Source organism: Gopherus flavomarginatus, chromosome 17 (genome assembly GCF_025201925.1).
Source record: "Gopherus flavomarginatus isolate rGopFla2 chromosome 17, rGopFla2.mat.asm, whole genome shotgun sequence".
Classification (NCBI taxonomy): domain Eukaryota; kingdom Metazoa; phylum Chordata; order Testudines; family Testudinidae; genus Gopherus; species Gopherus flavomarginatus.
This window is the reverse complement of record NC_066633.1, coordinates 24,757,341-24,778,548: the sequence shown is the minus strand read 5'-3', so window position 1 is coordinate 24,778,548 and position 21,208 is coordinate 24,757,341. Positions and strand designations below refer to the sequence as shown.

The 21,208-nt window shown below is 48.2% G+C and overlaps 1 protein-coding gene across 5 annotated transcripts in view; it reads left to right on the top strand.

Moving 5' to 3' along the window:
- NSMF (NMDA receptor synaptonuclear signaling and neuronal migration factor) overlaps positions 1–21,208 on the top strand; it is a 99,009-nt gene that overhangs the window by 16,654 nt on the left and 61,147 nt on the right. For all 5 annotated transcript variants that reach the window (XM_050926523.1, XM_050926524.1, XM_050926522.1 and 2 more), the window contains exon 2: positions 1,228–1,289. In XM_050926523.1, coding sequence (XP_050782480.1) covers positions 1,228–1,289 — 62 coding nt within the window. The remainder of the gene's footprint in view (positions 1–1,227; positions 1,290–21,208) is intronic.

Sequence of the window (21,208 nt, the reverse complement as noted above, 5' to 3'; positions counted from 1 at the left end):
CTTAGCACACTACGTTTTCTATGTGTAGCTAAGCAGAGAACAAAGCCCTGCTGCTTTTACAGGTGGAATCAGCTCTCCAGCTCAATACATTTTGCATCCTGCAATGCTGAAGTTATTAGTCCTGGGGAAATCAGATCGCTTCCCTTCTTTACTGCTTTGATAGTCTCCATTCCCAGTGTTATATTGTTTGTGGCTCACAAATGGGCCTTCCATTCTTACCTATGCCAGGCACACTTGTGAATACACCCTGGAGAGATAGTGTATATGTGCAGCAAGGAAAACTCCTGACTGCATGAGTGCAGGGCTGTTGCACTGTCCTATCATCAAGTGGCAGAATAGAAGGGAAGTCAAGAGCTGAGAGTAAGTGTAAATTTGAGCACAAGTGCTGTTGCTTTCACAAGCAGCCTCTCACGGCAGCAATTGCAGCTTCACCTTGAGAGGCAGAGGCTTACTCTGAGGTCAAGCACCTCCAAAGGAGAAAGATAACAAAAGTACTCTAGCAGAGTGAAAGAGAACTGTCCCCATTGTAGCTCACCTTCCTACTCTGCTACCTACTTGTTGTAAATGTAACTATTGTCATGAGCTTGTTTGTTTATTTTTACTGGTCTTAATTACCTTTTAATCAATCCTGTTCCGTAGCACCAGAGGAAGTGTAATGGGTGCCCCATAGCTTGGGGTAAAGTGAATGGATGGCTATTCATATTGTGGAGCTGGGGCTGCTAACATGTTAGAACATAAAGAAAAAGCACCAGAAGATTGGTTGGGACTGGAATGTAGAGGCTCTTTCCACTAGGCTGCCAGTCTGAATTTGACCCAAGCTGGTAGCTGTTACCATCTCAGGGCCACTCGGCAGCTCTCGGAAATGAGGCAGTGCAGCCCAGTTCCCAGTGGTCAGGTTTCCAAGTCATAAAAAACAAGACCATATTGTATAACAGTTGGTCCCCTTGTTTGCAGTCTCACCAGAGGCCAAAGGCTGAACAAACTATGGAGCTGCACTTCCACCTGGCTCCTAGAGATGTTCCAGACCGATAAAGTTGCGGCACCCCTAGCCATCCTAGTATACTTGTGTTGGCATCAGCTGGAAGTAGAGGGAGGAACAAGGGGACTTAGGGGAAATAGCACTCATTAAAATGCTCTTTGTGATCGCAAATAGCTGTTCCTACACTAACCTTTACTCCTCTCCTTTTGTATCTGCTGCTGCGTGTTCCCTGGCATTTGGACTTTCAGGGCAGCAAAGGCTTTTGGAGAGTATCTTTCACAAAACCACCCTGAGGGGAGAAACGGCTCAGGTAAGAGAAATCTTGTGTGACCTTTATACTGATGTTTGGATGGTGCTCATGTGTCACAGTGGATTTTATACTAAATGCACTATTCTTATAAAGAGTCAGCGTAGGGTGTCGGCACCTGAGAGGAGAGGGCCCCACCCCTTGGAGCCCAATGTTAAAGCACTTTAGAAGAAAAGGCTGAGATAATCTACACTTGGTGAGTTGGGGGTATAAGTTCTGTTCATAGAGGACAAGTGCCATATCACAAAACCTTGAAGGAAGTCTTCCCTTGAAGGAAGTCTCAGCAGAGAGCATAAAGTCTGAAATGCACAAGGAGACTGAGCTGGCGCCTCATGCTAAGGCCTTGTCTTCACTTGGAGGAAAGGTCTGTTTTAATATGTTAAGATCCTAGTGCAGGCAAGGCAAGTTGTAGTGTTAACCCATATTCATTGGCTGAGATAAGCTCTAGGCTCACTCCTAGGGCTTACCTTCACCAGCGTGTTAAAATTACAGTTACCTTGTCTCCACTAGGATTTTAGCATGTTAGCTAATGTGTTAAAATAAAAACACACCTGTGTAGTGTAGACACCCTTAGAGGTGGTCCTTTGTAAGCAAGTAGGTGGGTGTGACTCTCCGTCACTATCAGTCTCCGAGGGAGGCCACGCCCCATAGCTACATCCCTACAGATCACTGTTGAGACATTTTGATGGGAGAAGCCTGCCTGGCTGCTCCCTTTGGTGTCTCTGTTCTGTAGAGAAAGACAAGAGGCTCCAGAGCTGTCGATACAAAACATTTCACTAGCAGTGCAGCCACTAAAAACCCTCATGAAAACATCAGGCTACTCCACAGGGGAGGAAGTTATTTAATAGGATGTAAAATCTAGCATTTGCAATTTGGGGCCTCAGCAACACAGCTGACATTTGGCTTGTGTGGGGAAATATCTTTTGCCTCAAATGTATAAAATAATATGTCAGCTTGTGCCAGACAGCCAGATAACTCCCTGCTTAGTCAGTGCTGATAACCTACAGAATTGGTCTGCCTGCTGAAGAATATTGATTTAAAACAAAGCCTCTCCTGCTGTATATTCTCTTCCCCATTCACAGAGTGTGATGTCCCTTTGTATTTGTTAGGTATGATAGTCTCAGACAAAATGTCTCTGGGATTTCGATGAATCATAGTACCAAGGCCGGAAGGGACCATTGTGATCCATGAGGAGATCAGTAATGTCTGCTTCAATGCCGCATGCTATGGAGAACAGGCAAATGCCTTCAGCACAGTTGCCCTGACACAGACCTAGCAAGAATAATGAAGAAATGATGGTGTTAGTACGCTCAGCATCACCGTACATGGGAGAAAATGGAACTAATGGAGGCTCGTTATTCTCAGAACCTGGAACATGTATATGTGCACTTACAGTGGTGCATGCTCAGAAAGATGGTCTCCTGTTTCTGTTCCCATGTTCTTGGATCCATATTAGCCTTGAGGGGACAAATCCAAGTGTTTGTGAAACTATCTATCTGCGGGCATGGATCGGACAGTGAAAGGATCAAATAAATTTACTTCTGCCTGGAGCCCTTATGGAAAAATCTTAGACTTGAATAGGAACTAAATCAACAGAGTTCGATAGAAATGGGTCTAAAAGCCTGTAGAATATAATAGAGAATGCAGTCTTTTTTCCATAGATTTATTAACCATCCTATGGCATTCTATATAATTTAGCATATTCCATAGGATATGATGGAACAAAACTCATTGCAGTAGGAAGGTTATTCTGTTAAATGCAGAAGGGATTTGGTGGGTGCAAAATGTGGGCACAAGTTTCCGTTGTCCCACAAACAGAGAGGTCAGATATCAGCTTTTCTGCAATTGTTCCATACGATGGGCTTGATCCTTGAGCACTCTGGCTTTAATCTAGCAAAGCCCTTAAACAGTGTGCTGAACTTCTATGAGTATCAGAGGGGTAGCTGTGTTAGTCTGGATCTGTAAAAGCAGCAGAGAATCCTGTGGCACCTTATGGACTAACAGACCTTTTGAAGCATGAGCTTTTGTGGGTGAATTTCGTGGGCATGCATCTGACGAAGTGGGTATTCACCCACGAAAGCTCATGCTCCAAAACGTCTGTTAGTCTGTAAGGTGCCACAGGATTCTCTGCTGCTTTAACTTCTATGAGCTTCACTTTAAGCATTTAATTTATACCATTGAAGATTAGGGTTGGAAGAGACCTCAGGAGATCATCTAGTCCAACCCCCTGCTCAAAGCAGGACCAACACCAATAAATCATCCCAGCCAGGGCTTTGTCAATCCAGGCCTTAAAAATCTCTAAGGAAGGAGATTCCACCACCTCCCTAGGTAACCCATTCCAGTGCTTCACCTAGGGCCAGCTCCAGGCACCAGCATCCCAAGCAGGTGCTTGGGGTGGCAATCTGCAAGGGGCAGCAGTCTGTGTGTTTTTTGCCCCCAACAGGGTGCCATATTGCCACCGCGGATGGTGGGAGCAGTCCATGTGCCATTAGGGTGGCACGTGCGTTTCTGTGGCGGTGGCAATTCAGCGGCAACTTCTACGTTCATCTGTCCGCGGCGGCGCAGCTTCTGTCTTCCAGCTGAAGACAGAAACTGCCGCCGAATTGTGGCGGAAATGCATGTGCCGCCTTAACAGCATATGGACTGCTCCCGCCATCCGTGGCGGCAATTTGGCACTCTGCTTGGGGCGGCAAAAACAGTAGAGCCGGTCCTGGCTTCACCATCATTCTAATGAAGTAGGGTTTCCTAATATCCAACCTAGACCTCCCCCACTGCAACTTGAGACCATTGCTCCTAGTTCTGTCATCTGCCACCACTGAGAACAGCTGAGCTCCATCCTCTTTGGAACCCCCCTTCAGGTAGCTGAAGGCTGCTATCAAATCCCCCCTCACTCTTCTCTTCTGCAGACTAAACAAGCCCAGTTCCCTCAGCCTCTCCTCATAAGTCATGTGCTCCAGCCTATACTTCATTGCTTTGTTGGATTGGGTCCAGAGTGGTGGTCATCTTGCAGGATTGAGCCTCGTGTGTATGTGATTGCACAGCATGTGTGTGTGCACTATATGTGCAGCTGTGTTGTATATGTACAGGCACACTGAGAGTCATCAGCTGGTGAGATCTGCAGGCTTTTTAGTGTAAAAACTGGTGTTATAAAAAGGGATCATAGGTTGCTCTTTTTATTATTGACTGTTTATGCTGTGGTAGTACCCTGACGCCTCAATCAGGATCCAGGCCACAGTGTGCTAGGCATTTCACAAATGCATAGTCAGAGACAGTCCCTAAGTTAGAGTCTCATAGACTCTAGGACTGGAAGGGACCTCGAGAGGTCATCGAGTCCAGTCCCCTGCCCTCATGGCAGGACCAAATACTGTCTAGACCATCCCTAATAGACATTTATCTAACCTACTCTTAAATATCTCCAGAGATGGAGATTCCACAACTTCCCTAGGCAATCTATTCCAGTGTTTAACTACCCTGACAATTAGGAACTTTTTCCTGATGTCCAACCTAAATCTCCCTTGCTGCAGTTTAAGCCCATTGCTTCTTGTTCTATCATTGGAGGCTAAGGTGAACAAGTTTTCTCCCTCCTCCTGATGACACCCTTTTAGATACCTGAAAACTGCTATCATGTCCCCTCTCAGTCTTCTCTTTTCCAAACTAAACAAACCCAATTCCTTCAGCCTTCCTTCATAGGTCATGTTCTCAAGACCTTTAATCATTCTTGTTGCTCTTCTCTGGACCCTCTCCAGTTTCTCCACATCTTTCTTGAAATGTGGTGCCCAGAACTGGACACAATACTCCAGTTGAGGCCTAACCAGCGCAGAGTAAAGCGGAAGAATGACTTCTCGTGTCTTGTTTACAACACACCTGTTAATGCATCCCAGAATCATGTTTGCTTTTTTTGCAACAGTATCACACTGTTGACTCATATTAAGCTTGTGGTCCACTATGACCCCTAGATCTCTTTCTGCCATACTCCTTCCTAGACAGTCTCTTCCCATTCTGTATGTGTGAATTAGTCTATCGACTAATTTAAAACCAGACAAAACAAGTGTGGGTAATGGGGTAGGGAGGATAGAAACACCTGACTACGTAGACTAGCTGTGCACGCAGCGTCACCACTTAACTTCCCATGATATTCTATTTCCTTGAAGTGTCAGTAAGGGGCATTGCTGTTTACACTCCTTCACTCACTGGGATATGACTGATTCTGAATAAGAGAGGCCACATGTATGATAAATCCTCAACTAAGAGAAACTGTTTCACAGAACTCATTGTACTAATCCACCTGGGTATCCCTTTGACAAGGGGACTCTCACAGCCATGCACATGCTGCTGGCCAGATGTTTTAGTAGCACAGTGTTAGACTGAGAGAGAGCTGAGGCATCTCTTTCAACCCTTGCTTAACAGAAGTAGGAGGATCCTTCTTGTTATCTATTTAAATCCCAACCAAATCAATTATAGATTTTTTTTTCCAGCTGTGTTGAGGGGCCTTCATCCAGTCTCCCTGCACAGGAGCTCTTCTGAGCACCCGGACTCATTCTCCTGGCTGCCAGTGCCTGAGATATGTCTTGGCTTTGGAGGTGAATAGCTTTTTGCCATCTGCAAACCATACTCCTCACTTGTTTCCCCTCTGGTGGGTTCGGCAGCTTCTTTCTGCAGGAGAGAGAGTTTCTAATGCTCTCCTGCCTATGTGTTCTTCCAGACACAGCTCTCTTCTCAGCCTTAAGAGCATGCACTCCAACAGTCCATGCTCTTTGAAGAGCGCTTGCAAACTCTTAACAAATTTTGCCATCTTTCATCCATTCTCTTGAAATAGCTGTGCAGTTGGTCTGTGCTTCCTTTCTCATGAGTGCTGATTACTAGGATTGTGTGTTGATTTGTTTGTGGTTACAGAGATTGTTGTGTTTGATCAGAGACTGCCTCCTTTCTCACTAGCCTGCTCCTGTTGTTTAGTGCCAGAGCCTGTAACAGAGCAATCACTTTGTAGGGATGGTCGTGACATCACAGAATGGATCAGATGATGGCTAAACTGGAGTTTATTTTCAGGACTTGAAGTATTTGAAATATGCATTCATGTTTCATACATATTTCAGGAACTCTGGTAGGTACAGCATGGGTTCCTGACAGCTATGGGAAACATGAATGTGTATTTCACTGCAATATTTTGGCTCTAGATTTTTCTATACAAATTATATTTTTCACTTATTGTGTCACCTGAATTTCCATTTCTTCCTCTTTCCTCTTGTAAGTCACTCTATTTTCACTGTTCTGCCTGCCTGACTCTTGTTTTTTAACTGCCCCTCTTTTACAGTCTAAATTGCTCCTCTGTCCTTCTGACATAACCTTAGTCCCAGATTTGGACCTTAGCGTCCAAAATATGGGGGTTAGCATGAAAACCTCCAAGCTTAGTTACCAGCTTGGACCTGGTACCTGCTGCCACCACCCAAAAAATTAGAGTGTTTTGGGGCACTCTGGTCCCTCTGAAAAACCTTCCCTGGGGACCCCAAGACCCAAATCCCTTGAGTCTCACAACCAAGGGAAATAATCCTTTTTCCCTTCCCCCCTCCAGGTGCTCCTGGAGAGATACACAGACACAAGCTCTGTGAAACTACACAGAGGGACTCCCCCTCTCCGTTCCCAATCCTGGAAACAAAAGTACTTTCCTATTTCCCCAGAGGGAATGCAAAATCAGGCTAGCGATCCAACACACAAATCTCCCCTTGATTTCTTCCTCCCACCAATTCCCTGGTGAGTACAGACTCAATTTCCCTGAAGTAAAGAAAAACTCCAACAGGTCTTAAAAGAAAGCTTTATATAAAAAGAAAGAAAAATAAGTACAAATGTTCTCTCTGTATTAAGATGATACAACACAGGGTCAATTGCTTAAAAGAATATTGAATAAACAGCCTTATTCCAAAAGAATACAAATCAAAGCACTCCAGCACTTATATTCATGCAAATACCAAAGAAAAGAAACCATAGAACTTACTATCTGATCTCTTTGTCCTTACACTTAGAAACAGAAGACTAGAAAGTAGAACTACTTCTCCAAAGCTCAGAGAAAGCAGGCAGCCAGAAAACAAAGACTCAGATACTCAATTCCCTCCACCCAAAGTTGAAAAAATCCGGTTTCCTGATTGGTCCTCTGGTCAGGTGCTTCAGGTGAAAGAGACATTAACCCTTAGCTATCTGTTTATGACACGCCCCCCAAATTGCAGACAGTGGGGAAGCTCACTGGCGGCGATTTCCTTCTAGAACTTGAAAATAAACAGATTAATACAACACATACACCTTTACCTATACTCCTAAGTATATAACTAACAGACTTCTACATTTTAAGAACACTTTTTAACTACTGAATTATGGGAAACTCTCACGGGAGAGTGCATCAGCTACTTTGTTAGAAGCTCCTGTGATGTGTTGAATTTCAAAATCAAAATCTTGGAGAGCTAAACTCCAACGAAGAAGTTTCTTGTTGTTCCCCTTGGCAGTATGAAGCCACTTTAGTGCAGCATGGTCAGTTTGTAGTTGGAACCGCCGTCCCCAAACATATGGGCGTAGCTTTTTCAGGGCGTACACAATGGCATAGCATTCCTTTTCACTGACTGACCAGTGACTTTCCCTCTCAGACAGTTTCTTGCTGAGAAACACGACAGGATGGAAGTTGTGATCCGTTGCTTCCTGCATGAGCACTGCTCCTATACCACGCTCAGACACTTTTTGGCCTTAACAGTTAGTCCTGCCTGCCTGATGCGCTCAAAGACCTTTTCCAGGTGTAGTAGGTGTTCGGGCCAGGAGTCTGAAAAAATGGCCACATCATCGAGGTAGGCAACTGCAAATTCTCCCAGTCCAGCTAGTAGACCATCTACCAGCCTCTGGAAGGTGGCGGGTGCATTTCGAAGGCCGAAAGGAAGGACATTGAATTCATACACCCCCGCATGGGTGACGAATGCTGACCTCTCCTTGGCAGGTTCATCTAGCGGTACTTGCCAGTACCCCTTGGTTAAGTCTATTGTAGAGATGAACTGGGCACGTCCCAACTTTTCCAATAGCTCATCGGTACGTGGCATTGGATAGTTGTCCGGACGAGTTACAGCATTTAGCTTACGGTAGTCCACGCAAAAGCGTATTTCCCCATCTGGTTTGGGTACCAGAACCACTGGAGATGCCCAGGCACTGGTAGATGGGCGGATAATACCCATCTGTAGCATGTTCTGGATCTCCCGTTCTATAGCGGCTTGGGCATGAGGAGACACTCGGTAGGGTGGGGTTCTGATTGGGTGAGCATTACCTGTATCAATGGAGTGGTATGCCCGTTCAGTCCGTCCTGGGGTGGCTGAGAACAATGGGGCGAAGCTAGTGCACAGCTCCTTGATTTGTTGCCGCTGCAGACGTTCCAGGGTGGTTGAGAGGTTCACCTCTTCCACGCCACCGTCTTTTTTCCCGTCGTAGTAGACACCGTCAGGCCACTCAGCATTCTCTCCCTGGACTGTAAACTGACAAACCTGTAAGTCTCTGGAATAGAAAGGCTTGAGAGAATTAACATGGTACACTTTAGGCTTTAGTGAGGAATTAGGAAATGCTATGAGGTAGTTTACAGCTCCCAGGCGCTCTTGGACTGTGAATGGCCCTTCCCATGATGCTTCCATCTTATGGGCCTGTTGCGCCTTCAAGACCATAACCTGGTCTCCTACCTTGAAGGACCGATCTCTGGCATGTCTGTCATACCAGGCCTTTTGCTCTTCTTGAGCATCCTTTAGGTTCTCTCTAGCAAGGGCTAAAGAGTGTCGGAGGGTGCTTTGTAGGTTGCTTACAAAGTCCAGAATGTTTGTTCCTGGAGAAGGCGTAAACCCCTCCCATTGCTGCTTCACCAACTGTAATGGCCCCTTAACCTCGTGACCATACACAAGTTCAAATGGTGAAAACCCTAAACTGGGATGTGGTACAGCCCTGTAGGCAAACAGCAACTGCTGCAACACTAGGTCCCAATTATTGGAGAATTCGTTGATGAATTTTCGTATTATGGCCCCCAAAGTTCCATTGAACCTTTCCACCAGGCCATTGGTTTGATGGTGGTATGGGGTGGCCACCAAGTGATTCACCCCATGAGTTTCCCACAGTTTTTCCATGGTCCCTGCCAGGAAATTAGACCCTGAATCTGTAAGGATGTCAGAGGGCCAACCTACCCTGGCAAAGATGTCTGTTAGGGCCAGGCACACAGTGTTAGCCCTGGTGTTGCCTAGAGCTACTGCTTCTGGCCATTGGGTAGCAAAGTCCACTAAAGTCAGTACGTACTGCTTTCCTCTGGGCGTCTTTTTTGGGAAAGGGCCCAGAATATCCACAGCTACTTGCTGAAATGGGACCTCAATTATGGGGAGTGGCTGGAGAGGGGCCTTGACCTGGTCTTGAGGCTTTCCCACTCTTTGGCATACCTCACATGACCGGACATACTTGGCAACATCCTTGCCCATCCCCTCCCAGTGGAAGGACTTCCCCAACCGGTCCTTGGTTCTGTTCACCCCAGCATGGCCACTGGGATGATCATGGGCTAAGCTTAAGAGCTTCCCCCGGTACTTAGTTGGAACCACCAACTGTTTTTGCGGCTGCCATTCTTCCCGGTGTCCACCAGAAAGAATTTCCTTGTATAAAAGTCCTTGGTTTATAACAAACCGGGATCGATTAGAAGAGCTGAGAGGCGGTGGGGTGCTCCGTGCCGCCGCCCAAGCTTTCTGAAGGCTGTCATCCGCTTCCTGCTCAGTCTGGAACTGTTCCCTTGAGGCTGGGGTCACCAGTTCTTCCTCAGACTGTGGACTTGGGCTTGGTCCCTCTGGAAGCGATGTAGGTGATGGGGTTGTTTCCGTTGCTGGTGAACCGCTCTCCGCTGGTGCACCTGAGGGTATTTCAGGCTCTGGCTGAGCCTTTTGGGTATGGCTGTCTGTTGCTTCTGCCAGTTTTGGCTCGCTGGCACCCTCTGGCGTTGAGTTTGAAGATGTAGTTGCACTTGCTGGTGCTGGTTGCTGTTCCAGTTCCGGGCCTGGGACTGGAGGTGCTGTGGCTGTTTCAGTGGTAGGCATGGAATCCGGGTCCACTACCTCTGTCTGGGTCTCTGGTAACACAGACGGGGCCTCTGTGGACGGCTCAGGAACAGGAATGGGTCTGGAAGCTTGCCTGGTTTGGCTACGTGTAACCATTCCCACTCTCTTGGCCCGCCTCACCTGGTTGGCCAAGTCTTCCCCCAGTAGCATGGGGATAGGATAATTGTCATAGACTGCAAAAGTCCACATTCCTGACCAGCCTTTGTACTGGACAGGCAGTTGAGCTGTAGGCAAGTCTACAGCTTGTGACATGAAGGGGTAAATTGTAACTTTGGCCTTTGGGTTGATGAATTTGGGGTCAACGAAGGATTGGTGGATAGCTGACACTTGTGCCCCCGTGTCTCTCCACGCAGTAACCTTCTTTCCGCCCACTCTCAAATTTTCCCTTCGCTCCAAGGGTATTTGAGAGGCTTCTGGGCCTGGGGATCTTTGGTGTGATGGTGGTGTAATGAATTGCACTCGCATGGTGTTCTTGGGACAGTTGGCCTTGATATGTCCCAGTTCATTACACTTAAAGCATCTTCCATCTGATGGGTCACTGGGCCGAGGTGAGTTACTGGAGACTGGTGAGGTTGAAGGGTAGGGTATCTGTGGCTTTACTTGGGTGGTATGTGGGGTCTTTGGCTGTCCTCGGTTGTAGGGTTTATGGTCTGTGTGCCCCCTGGGGTAATCGTTCCCCTTGACCGTAGCTTTCTTGCTTTCTGCCAGTTCCATCCATTTGGCTCCAATCTCCCCCGCCTCAGCGATATTCTTGGGGTTTCCATCTTGTATGTACCGTGTGATGTCTTCAGGAACACCATCCAAGAACTGCTCCATTTGTATGAGGAGGTTCAGTTCTTCCAAGGTTTGAATGTTGTTTCCTGTTAGCCAGGCCTCATAGTTTTTTGCAATGTAGTAGGCGTGTTTGGGAAATGACACCTCTGGTTTCCACTTTTGGGTTCTGAAGCGCCGACGGGCATGATCTGGGGTTATCCCCATCCTGTATCTGGCCTTGGTTAGAAAAAGTTTATAGTCATTCATTTGGTGCTTAGGCATTTCAGCTGCCACCTCTGCTAAAGGTCCACTGAGCTGTGACCTCAATTCTACCATGTACTGGTCTTCGGGAATGCTGTACCCAAGACAGGCTCTTTCAAAATTTTCCAAGAAGGCCTCGGTGTCATCCCCTGCCTTGTAGGTGGGAAATTTCCTGTGCTGTGGAGCAGTAATGGGCGCCGGGTTGTTAGGGTTGGCTGGAGTCTGTTGCTTAGCCTTTTCTAATTCCATGGCCTGTTGGTGGGCTTCCCTCTGGAGTTCTATCTGTCTTCTGTGGGCTGCCTCTTCTTCTGCTTGCTTCCTTCTATGGGCCACCTCTTCTTCTTCTTGCTTCCTTCTGTGGGCCAACTCTTCTTCTGCTTGCTTCCTTCGGTGGGCCACCTCTTCTTCTTCTATTTTTCTTTTGTGTGCTGCCTCTTTGATTTGTTCTTCTCTTTCTTTCATCTCCATTTGTCGCCTGTGTTCAGCTTCTTTGAATTGCTCTTTGGCCTTAATTTTTGCCTTAGAAGTCATGGTTCCTGTTTTCTTGTGTTGGGGTGCCCTCCGGTGTTTATCTTCTGAACTGCAGGTTCTGTTGCCTCCTGAAGTCTGCCTAGCAACAGTGCTTTTTTCCTTTTCTCTCTCTAGCTAATGTTCAATGAAAGGAAACCAGAAAAACCACTTTATTTGCATGCATATAAGTGCTGGTACTTGCCTCCTAATGGGAGGGCTATTGCATGACAAAAGACCCTCAACAGTCCCTTAATGGCTTCTCGCTTAACATGCAAGCCACAAACTGCCAGAGAGAGCAGAAAAAAAAATTCTCTCTGGTTCCCTTTTAAAACCAAACTGTTTCTCTCTGCTAAAAAGCCCTTAGCAGAGAAAAGAAAAATATAATATTCCTACTGGCTTCTGGATTCTGTCTAGATCATCCCACCGCTGCCACCATGACATAACCTTAGTCCCAGATTTGGACCTTAGCGTCCAAAATATGGGGGTTAGCATGAAAACCTCCAAGCTTAGTTACCAACTTGGACCTGGTACCTGCTGCCACCACCCAAAAAATTAGAGTGTTTTGGGGCACTCTGGTCCCTCTGAAAAACCTTCCCTGGGGACCCCAAGACCCAAATCCCTTGAGTCTCACAACCAAGGGAAATAATCCTTTTTCCCTTCCCCCCTCCAGGTGCTCCTGGAGAGATACACAGACACAAGCTCTGTGAAACTACACAGAGGGACTCCCCCTCTCCGTTCCCAATCCTGGAAACAAAAGTACTTTCCTATTTCCCCAGAGGGAATGCAAAATCAGGCTAGCGATCCAACACACAAATCTCCCCTTGATTTCTTCCTCCCACCAATTCCCTGGTGAGTACAGACTCAATTTCCCTGAAGTAAAGAAAAACTCCAACAGGTCTTAAAAGAAAGCTTTATATAAAAAGAAAGAAAAATAAGTACAAATGTTCTCTCTGTATTAAGATGATACAACACAGGGTCAATTGCTTAAAAGAATATTGAATAAACAGCCTTATTCCAAAAGAATACAAATCAAAGCACTCCAGCACTTATATTCATGCAAATACCAAAGAAAAGAAACCATAGAACTTACTATCTGATCTCTTTGTCCTTACACTTAGAAACAGAAGACTAGAAAGTAGAACTACTTCTCCAAAGCTCAGAGAAAGCAGGCAGCCAGAAAACAAAGACTCAGATACTCAATTCCCTCCACCCAAAGTTGAAAAAATCCGGTTTCCTGATTGGTCCTCTGGTCAGGTGCTTCAGGTGAAAGAGACATTAACCCTTAGCTATCTGTTTATGACACCTTCCTCCTACGTTTCACCTTTACATCCACTCCAATCGGCCCTCTGTGCTCGCGCTCTCTCTCTCTCTCCTGAATTCACCCCCCTCTATCCGGATGGAGTCCCAGGAGGGCAGGGATGTTGTCTTGTCCCTAGGATCAGACCTGTCCTGCCTTTCCCCACTAGAGTCCAGGGGAGCCAGAGGCACTCAGATACAGCAGTGACAGAAGCCTTACAGCTCTCTGGGTAGCCAGGAACGTCATTCCCCTAGAAGCACTGGGGATAGAGGTTCCTCTTCTTCTGAAGGAGGAAGAGCTGGCAATGGTACAGACTTCATGCGGAAGGGCAAGCAGATAGGAGTCTTCCAGCTGGAACACGTCTTCTTTTGCCAGGTGCAGCTAAGCCTTCAACTCTGAGGCAGAAAGCTGGAGCCCCAGAGACTCCCCATCCAGACAGAGTCTCCTTCATTGAGATGCCAGCAGCATTGACACCCTCTGAATTCATTCCACCTGTGCCACACCCCATGATCTGACACTGATTTTCCCTTTTGGTTTTGTGCTGACAGATGCTGGGGAGGGAAAGTGGCTGAACCTGTGGCTTTGGTAGTTCCAAACTGTTGCTTCATGTTGCACCAGTGACCTGATAATCTATTGTATTTCATAGGTAGCGTTTGCCTTTGGAATGTGTGTGTGTTCATGTGCATATGTCTGGAGAGTTTGTGTGTGTGATAGGGCAGGGAGCTGGGGGTGCAATAAATCATTGCAAACCAATTGTAGATGAGCAGGATGGGCCAGCTGCCACTGTCTGGATAGTTTGGCGAGCTGTGATTTATTTGGAAGGCTTTGGTTGGGATGGTATTTTTCAATGCTTCTGCAGTTGATGGATGCCCAGCCCTCAGTCACTGAAGCTGTGAATGGTAGCTAGTCTCCTCCTTCCCTATGGAATTAAACTCCAGTCTTAGGTATAGGCAGACAGGAGTCTGCAGAGTACTGCAGTGTGTAATGTTAGCAAAAACGATTTTTGCTGGAGAAGTGGAAAGTGTTTATTACCACTTAACATTTTTGTTCCACAGGGTTTTTTGAGGGAGGTGGGTCCCTGCTAACTAAACATGGGACTTGGTGGCTTCATGAGGGTGAGCTTTTGGGTGATTGGCGGTCCAGGTATGTGTTACCTGCTTTGTGTCTCGTTGTGAAGGTGTTTTTCCAGGTGGGTTTAGAAGGCAGCAGGCGGGTCTTCTCTGCTGTTGGACAGCTTGTCTTAGCTGTCATATTGCTAAGGGAATATAGGGAATAACTGGCCATGCTGCATTTGTTTGTTGTAGGCATGGGAACATGAGCCATTTTTCTGCCATTGCTGCCATTTTGGAATAGGCCAGCTGTTCTGTTAGATGATGTGTTATTGGTGGAGGATGAAAGTTCTGCATCCCTGTGGTCCACTGAGATATCCTTCTGGTGGTCCTTGGATGCTATGAGGAAAGGTTGGGCCCATGCTGGCTGACCTAATGTAAACTTCATGCATAGCCTTGTGGCTGAGAATATAGGTGTGTGTGTGTGTGTGTGTGTGTGTGTGTGTGTGTGTGTGTGTGTGTGTGTGTGTGTGTTGTGACAGACCCAGGCCAGTGTGGTACAGGACTCTGGTAGAGGGCAAATATACTAGTCACTAGCTGAGTAGTTTTCTGTTCCCTGAGTGACTAGAGCAGGGGCTGCACTGGAGTAATCAGGAACCTGCTAGAACCAATTAAGGCAGACAGGCTGATTAGAACACCTGCAGCCAATCAAGGCAGGCTAATCAGGGCACCTGGGTTTAAAAAGGAGATCACTCCAGTCAGGGAGGGAGGAGCTAGAGGAGAGGAAGTGCGTGTGAGGAGCTGGGAGCAAGAGGCACAAGGAGCTGAGAGAGAGGGTGTGCTGCAGGAGGACTACGGAGTACAAGCATTATTAGACACCAGGAGGAAGGTCCTGCGGTGAGGATAAAGAAGGTGTTTGGAGGAGGCCATGGGGAAGTAGCCCAGGGAGTTGTAACTGTCATGCAGCTGTTACAGGAGGCACTCTAGACAGCTGCAATCCACAGGGCCTTGGGCTGGAACCCGGAGTAGAGGGCAGGCCCGGGTTCCCCCCAGTCCTCCCAACTCCTGCTCCCAACTCCTGATCAGACACAGGAGGAGTTGATCCAGACTGTGGGGAAGATCACGGAGGTGAGCAAATCTCCCAATAAGCGCAGAACCCACCAAGGTAGAGGAGGAACTTTGTCACAACTGGTGTGAGGAGTGGGATCTGGTGTGCACAGCGTGGCAGAAGAAGGAGGGTGATTTAAAAAAAAAAAGGTAGAGGGTTTTTTTTTTCATCACAATGGATGACTTAGTGTGGTCACTGATACAAGCTACAGCAGCCCAGCATGAGGCTACCCGTGTCCAGGCAGCTGCCCAACAGGAGGCAGTGCAGCTGCAGCAAGAGACTAATCGCCTGCTGATGGACCAGGCTTCTCAAGATCGAGCTGTGTTGCGAGAACTGGTAAACCAGGTAAAGACCCTTACAGAGCTGAACCACAGCCATGATAGGACGCAGATCATACGGGCCAGCCAGTGGCTGCAGAAAATGACACAGGAGGATGATGTAGAGGCATACCTTCTGGCCTTTGAGAGGACAGCCCTACGGGAGGCCTGGCCTCGAGATCAGTGGTCTGGCATTCTTGCTCCATTCCTGTGTGGGGAGGCCCAGAAGGCTTACTATGATCTGCCTGAAGAGGCTACAGCAGACTACCCCCAACTGAAAGCAGAGATCCTGGCCAGTTCTGGGGTAACGACTGCAGTGCGGGCCCAGCGGTATCACGAGTCGAGGTACCAGGAAAATAAAACCCCACGGTCCCAATTGTATGACCCCATCCATCTCGCACGAAAGTGGTTGCGAACGGAGTCCCGGAGTCCAGAAGAGATACTAGAGGTTCTGGTCATCGACCGATACATGAGGGGACTACCGCCAGACCTTCGTGCCTGGGTAAGCCAGAACGAACCCTCCACCTATGATGAGGTTGTTGCACTGGTAGAAAGGCGAAGGACAGCGAGGGAGCTGACCCGACCAGTTAAGGAAGAGGCACCCCAGGTTAAACTAGCAGCACTAAGCCCTAGAACTCAGGTGACTGGGCCACCAGGAGAGCCCAGGTGGAAAAAGAGAGGGGCTGAAGGCCCACCAGAGGCCACAAAGAGTCAGAGCACTGAGAGAGAAGAGGATCGAGATGTTAGACTGCCCAAACCAAGAGACTGGGGAATGCCTAAGGCCCCATACAGATGTTATGCCTGCGGGGAGTGGGGACATATAGCTGCACAGTGTCTCAATGCTGACGAGCCGATGCAGTGTAACCTGGGGAACAGGGCAGACCCATGCTCCCTAATCCACCTTGTGGGGGTCTCACTAACCCCACATATGTACACCAGACCAGTAAAGCTAAATGGGGCAGAGACCACGGCACTGGTTGATTCAGGCAGTGCTATCACGCTTGTCTCGGGGAAGCTTGTGAAGTGTAGTCAGCTGCTGCGGGCCAAGCGTACGGGGATAACATGTGTCCATGGGACAGTTGGTTACTACCCCACCATCCCAGTAAAAATTGAGATTCAGGGGAACACTACTGAGGTAGCAGCAGGTGTAGTCCCTAAACTCCCACACCCGGTGCTCATAGGGAGGGACTTCCCAGGGTTTGGAGACTTACTCCCAGTAGGAGGATTGGAGAAAGAGGGGAATCCCGAAGTTAGTGAGGCATCCACAGTAGACTGTCAACCCCCAGTCTTCTCTGAAATATCCCCAGATTTATTTTCCATTCCCAGACATGGTAGAAAGTCGAAAAGGGAAAGGAGGGCAGCTAAGTCCTTGGGAACCCAAATACTGGCCTAAAGCCAGAGGGTCGCTCTTGTAGGTAGGCGGACCAGAGCAGCTGAAAAGGAGGCCACCCAGGAGGGAGAAGCTCCTGAGTCTGACCCTCACCCTAACACTTCTGAACCAGTAGAGGCAACAGAGACTGGGCCCCTAGATCTTGGGCAGATTAGCCCTGGAAGAGGAAATTTTGGACAGGACCAGGCTGAAGACCCAAGGTACAACAACATTAGAAAGGAGGTGACTGAAATAGATGGGGTCCCTGTGGAAGGGAGAGCACAGGGACCAGGACCCTACTTCATAATGAAGAAGAATCTCTTATGCCGAGTTGCATCAGTACAGGGGCAGAAGGTACAGCAGATCTTAGTACCTCAAAAACACCAGAACGCTATATTAAGTCTTGCGCATAGTCATCTTTTTGGGGGGCACTTGGGGGTAGAGAAGACCCTGGCACAAGTCTTATGACAGTTCTTCTGGCCCAGAGTATGTGAAGAAGTGCGGAGGTACTGTGCATCCTGCCCAGAGTGTCAGCTGCACAGTCCCCATCCCCACCTGAGGGCACCTTTAGTACCCCTTCCCATCATAGAGGTCCCCTTTGAGCGAACAGCCATGGACCTAGTGGGACCCCTGGAGAAGATGGCTCGGGGCCACCAATATATACTTGTTGTTTTGGACTATGCTACTCGCTACCCAGAAGCTGTCCCCCTGCAGAACACAGCTTCTAAAACGATAGCCAAAGAGCTGGTGGGGATCTTTGCCTGAGTGGGGCTACCAAAGGAGATATTAACAGACCAATGAACCCCATTTATGTCAAAGCTAATGAAGGACCTCTGTACGCTGCTCCATATACATACCCTGAGAACTTCAGTTTACCATCCGCAGACTGATGGGTTGGTAGAAAGGTTTAATCGAACCCTCAAGGCTATGATAAGGAAGGTGGTAAGTCGGGATGGGAAGGACTGGGACACCCTACTGCCCTATCTTATGTTCGCTGTCCGGAAAGTACCTCAGGCCTCAACTGGGTTTTCCCCATTCAAGTTATTATACGGACGTCACCCCTGTGGCATACTAGATATCGCCAAAGAGATTTGGGAAGAGCAACCCAATGAGGGGAGAAATATAATAGAACATATAATACAGATGCGAGACCGGATAGCCCGTGTCACTTCTATTGTATGGGAACATTTGGAAAAGGCACAGGAGGCCTAGAGAACCTATTACAATCACCAGGCAAAAGTCCGACAGTTCCAACCAGGGGATCGGGTGATGGTGTTGGTACCCACGGCAGAAAACAAGCTTCTGGCCCAATGGCAGGGCCCTATGAGGTGGTTGAACCCATGGGGGAAGTAACTTACAAGGTGCAGCAGCCAGGATGCCGAAAACAAGAACAGATTTATCACATCAACCTTCTGAAACCCTGGCATGCACAAGAGGCATGTATAACTATCCGAAAAGACCTAACCCAGGAAAACAAGCCTTCCAAACAAGTGAGAGTGTCTCCCGATTTAACACCAGACCAGAAGAATGAGGTGTCTGAGATGATCTTCCGGAACCAAGATGTGTTCTTGACAAAACCAGTCGAACAACCGAGACATATCACCACATCGTCACGAACCCTGGGGCCAGAATAACAATGAGGCCCTATCGGGTGCCAGCGGCCAAAAGAGAGGAAATAAAAGCCGAAGTAAAAAAAAAAATGCTGGAGTTGGGGATCATCGAAGAATCCCACAGTCAGTGGTCCAGCCCAATCGTGCTGGTGCCCAAACCTGATGGCACCACAAGGTTTTGCAACGACTTCCTGCGACTAAATGAAGTATCCTAGTTCTATGCGTACCCCATACCTCGCATAGATGAGCTAGTGAACCGTCTGGAGAATGCCTGGTACTTGACTACCCTAGACTTGACAAAGGGGTACTGGCAGATTCCCCTTGCGGAAGATGCAAAGGAAAAGACTGCGTTCTCTACACCAGAGGGTCTTTTTCAATATACTGTCCTCCCTTTTGGACTACATGGGGCCCCAGCTACTTTCTAGCGCCTCACGGACAAGCTATTACGCCCGCATAACAGTTATGCTGCTGCCTACTTGGACGATTTGGTCATTCATACCCCAAACTGGGAAACCCACCTAGAGAAGGTGGAGGCAGTCCTTGATACCTTCAGGCAAGCTAGCCTTACAGCAAACCCTGCCAAGTGCGCTGTAGGGTTTACAGAGGCCAAATATCTTGGCTACATTGTGGGAAAAGGTCTGTTAAAACCCCAAGTGAACAAGTTGGAGGCCATCCAAAACTGGCCCCGACCGCATCACAAGAAACAAGTCCGGGCATTCCTAGGTGTAGTGGGGTATTACTGACGATTTATCCCCCACTTTGCCACAAGGGCAAGCCCCCTGACAAACCTCATGAAAGCCCGTGGACCTGATCTGGTGAGATGGTCTGATGCAGCAGAGGAAGCATTCACAGACCTACGGACTGCCCTCTGCAGTAACCCTGTACTGATAGCCCCTGATTTCACCAAGGAATTTATCCTGCAGACAGATGCATCGGAAGTAGAGTTGGGGGCCGTCCTATCACAGATGGTCGGGGAGGAGGAACACCCGATTCTCTATCTCAGTAGGAAACTCCTTCCGAGGGAACAAAAATATGCAGTGGTGGAGAGAGAGTGCCTCGCCGTAAAATGGGCCATGGAAGCAATGCGCTACTGCTTGCTCGGGCGCAGATTTGTCCTCGTGACCGACCGTGCCCCTCTTCAATGGATGTAGCGGAACAAGGAGAAAAACACAAGGGTGACCAGGTGGTTCTTATCCCTCCAACCTTTCCAGTTCCGTGTGCAACACAGAGCAGGGAGCCGTCACGGTAATGCCGATGGCTTGTCATGTGTGTACTGTCTGGCATCCCAAGCTGCCCAAGCCCTTGGTGTTGAGCAGGGGGGAGGGATATGTGACAGACCCAGGCCAGTGTGGTACAGGAGTCTGGTAGAGGGCAAATATACTAGTCACTAGCTGAGTAGTTTTCTGTTCCCTGAGTGACTAGAGCAGGGGCTGCATTGGAGTAATCAGGAACCTGCTAGAACCAATTAAGACAGACAGGCTGATTAGAACACCTGCAACCAATCAAGGCAGGCTAATCAGGGCACCTGGGTTTAAAAAGGAGCTCATTCCAGTCAGGGAGGGAGGAGCTAGAGGAGAGGAAGTGCGTGTGAGGAGCTGGGAGCAAGAAGCACAAGGAGCTGAGAGTGAGAGGCTGTGCTGCTGGAGGGCTAAGGAGTACAAGTGTTATCAGACACCAGGAGGAAGGTCCTGTGGTGAGGATAAAGAAGGTGTTTGGAGGAGGCCATGGGGAAGTAGCCCAGGGAGTTGTAGCTGTCATGCAGCTGTTACAGGAGGCACTCTAGACAGCTGCAATCCACAGGGCCCTGAGCTGGAACCTGGAGTAGAAGGTGGGCCCGGGTTCCCCTCAAACCTCTCAACTCCTGATCAGACACAGGAGGAGTTGATCCCGACTGTGGGGAAGATTACGGAGGTGAGCAAATCTCCCAATAAGCGCAGGGCCCACCAAGGTAGAGGAGGAACTTTGTCACAGTGTGTGCGGTCAGGAGGTACCTGGTACAGGAAGGCTTCCAAGATGAGCAACATTTTGTGGGCTGTACTAGCATTTTGAACCTCAAAACCCAGTGACCCTCATGAGCTCACTGGTACCAGCTGGAGGCTTTTCCTGTGAGTTCCTGGAGTGGAGTTAATGCAGAATAGATTGCTGTCCTCTCGGGTAATAATCCACAAGAGAGAGTAGGAAAAAGAATATATTAACCAACAGTCACGCATCGAGGCAGAGTTTAAAGGCTGCACACATCAAAGTAGTAAAGAAATAATCATTCCAAGTCTTACCATTCTGGGGGGGGCGGGGAGTGAGATCCTCTAGACTTTCCAGAACTCCCTTTTTCCTGAGGCACACAGCAGCAGTGTTGGAGGTCCCGGTTGAAATGTTGGCACAAGAACACGTGGGTACAAACTGGCCATTAATAACTTTAGGTGGGAAAGAGGAGGATTCTAACCATCATTGGAGGCAGATCTGGAACAGCCTCCCGACCGGAGATGAGTAGTGGTGGAACAACCTAGCTAGCCTTAAGGTGGAGCTTGAAAATTTTTTGAATGAGATTATATGGCA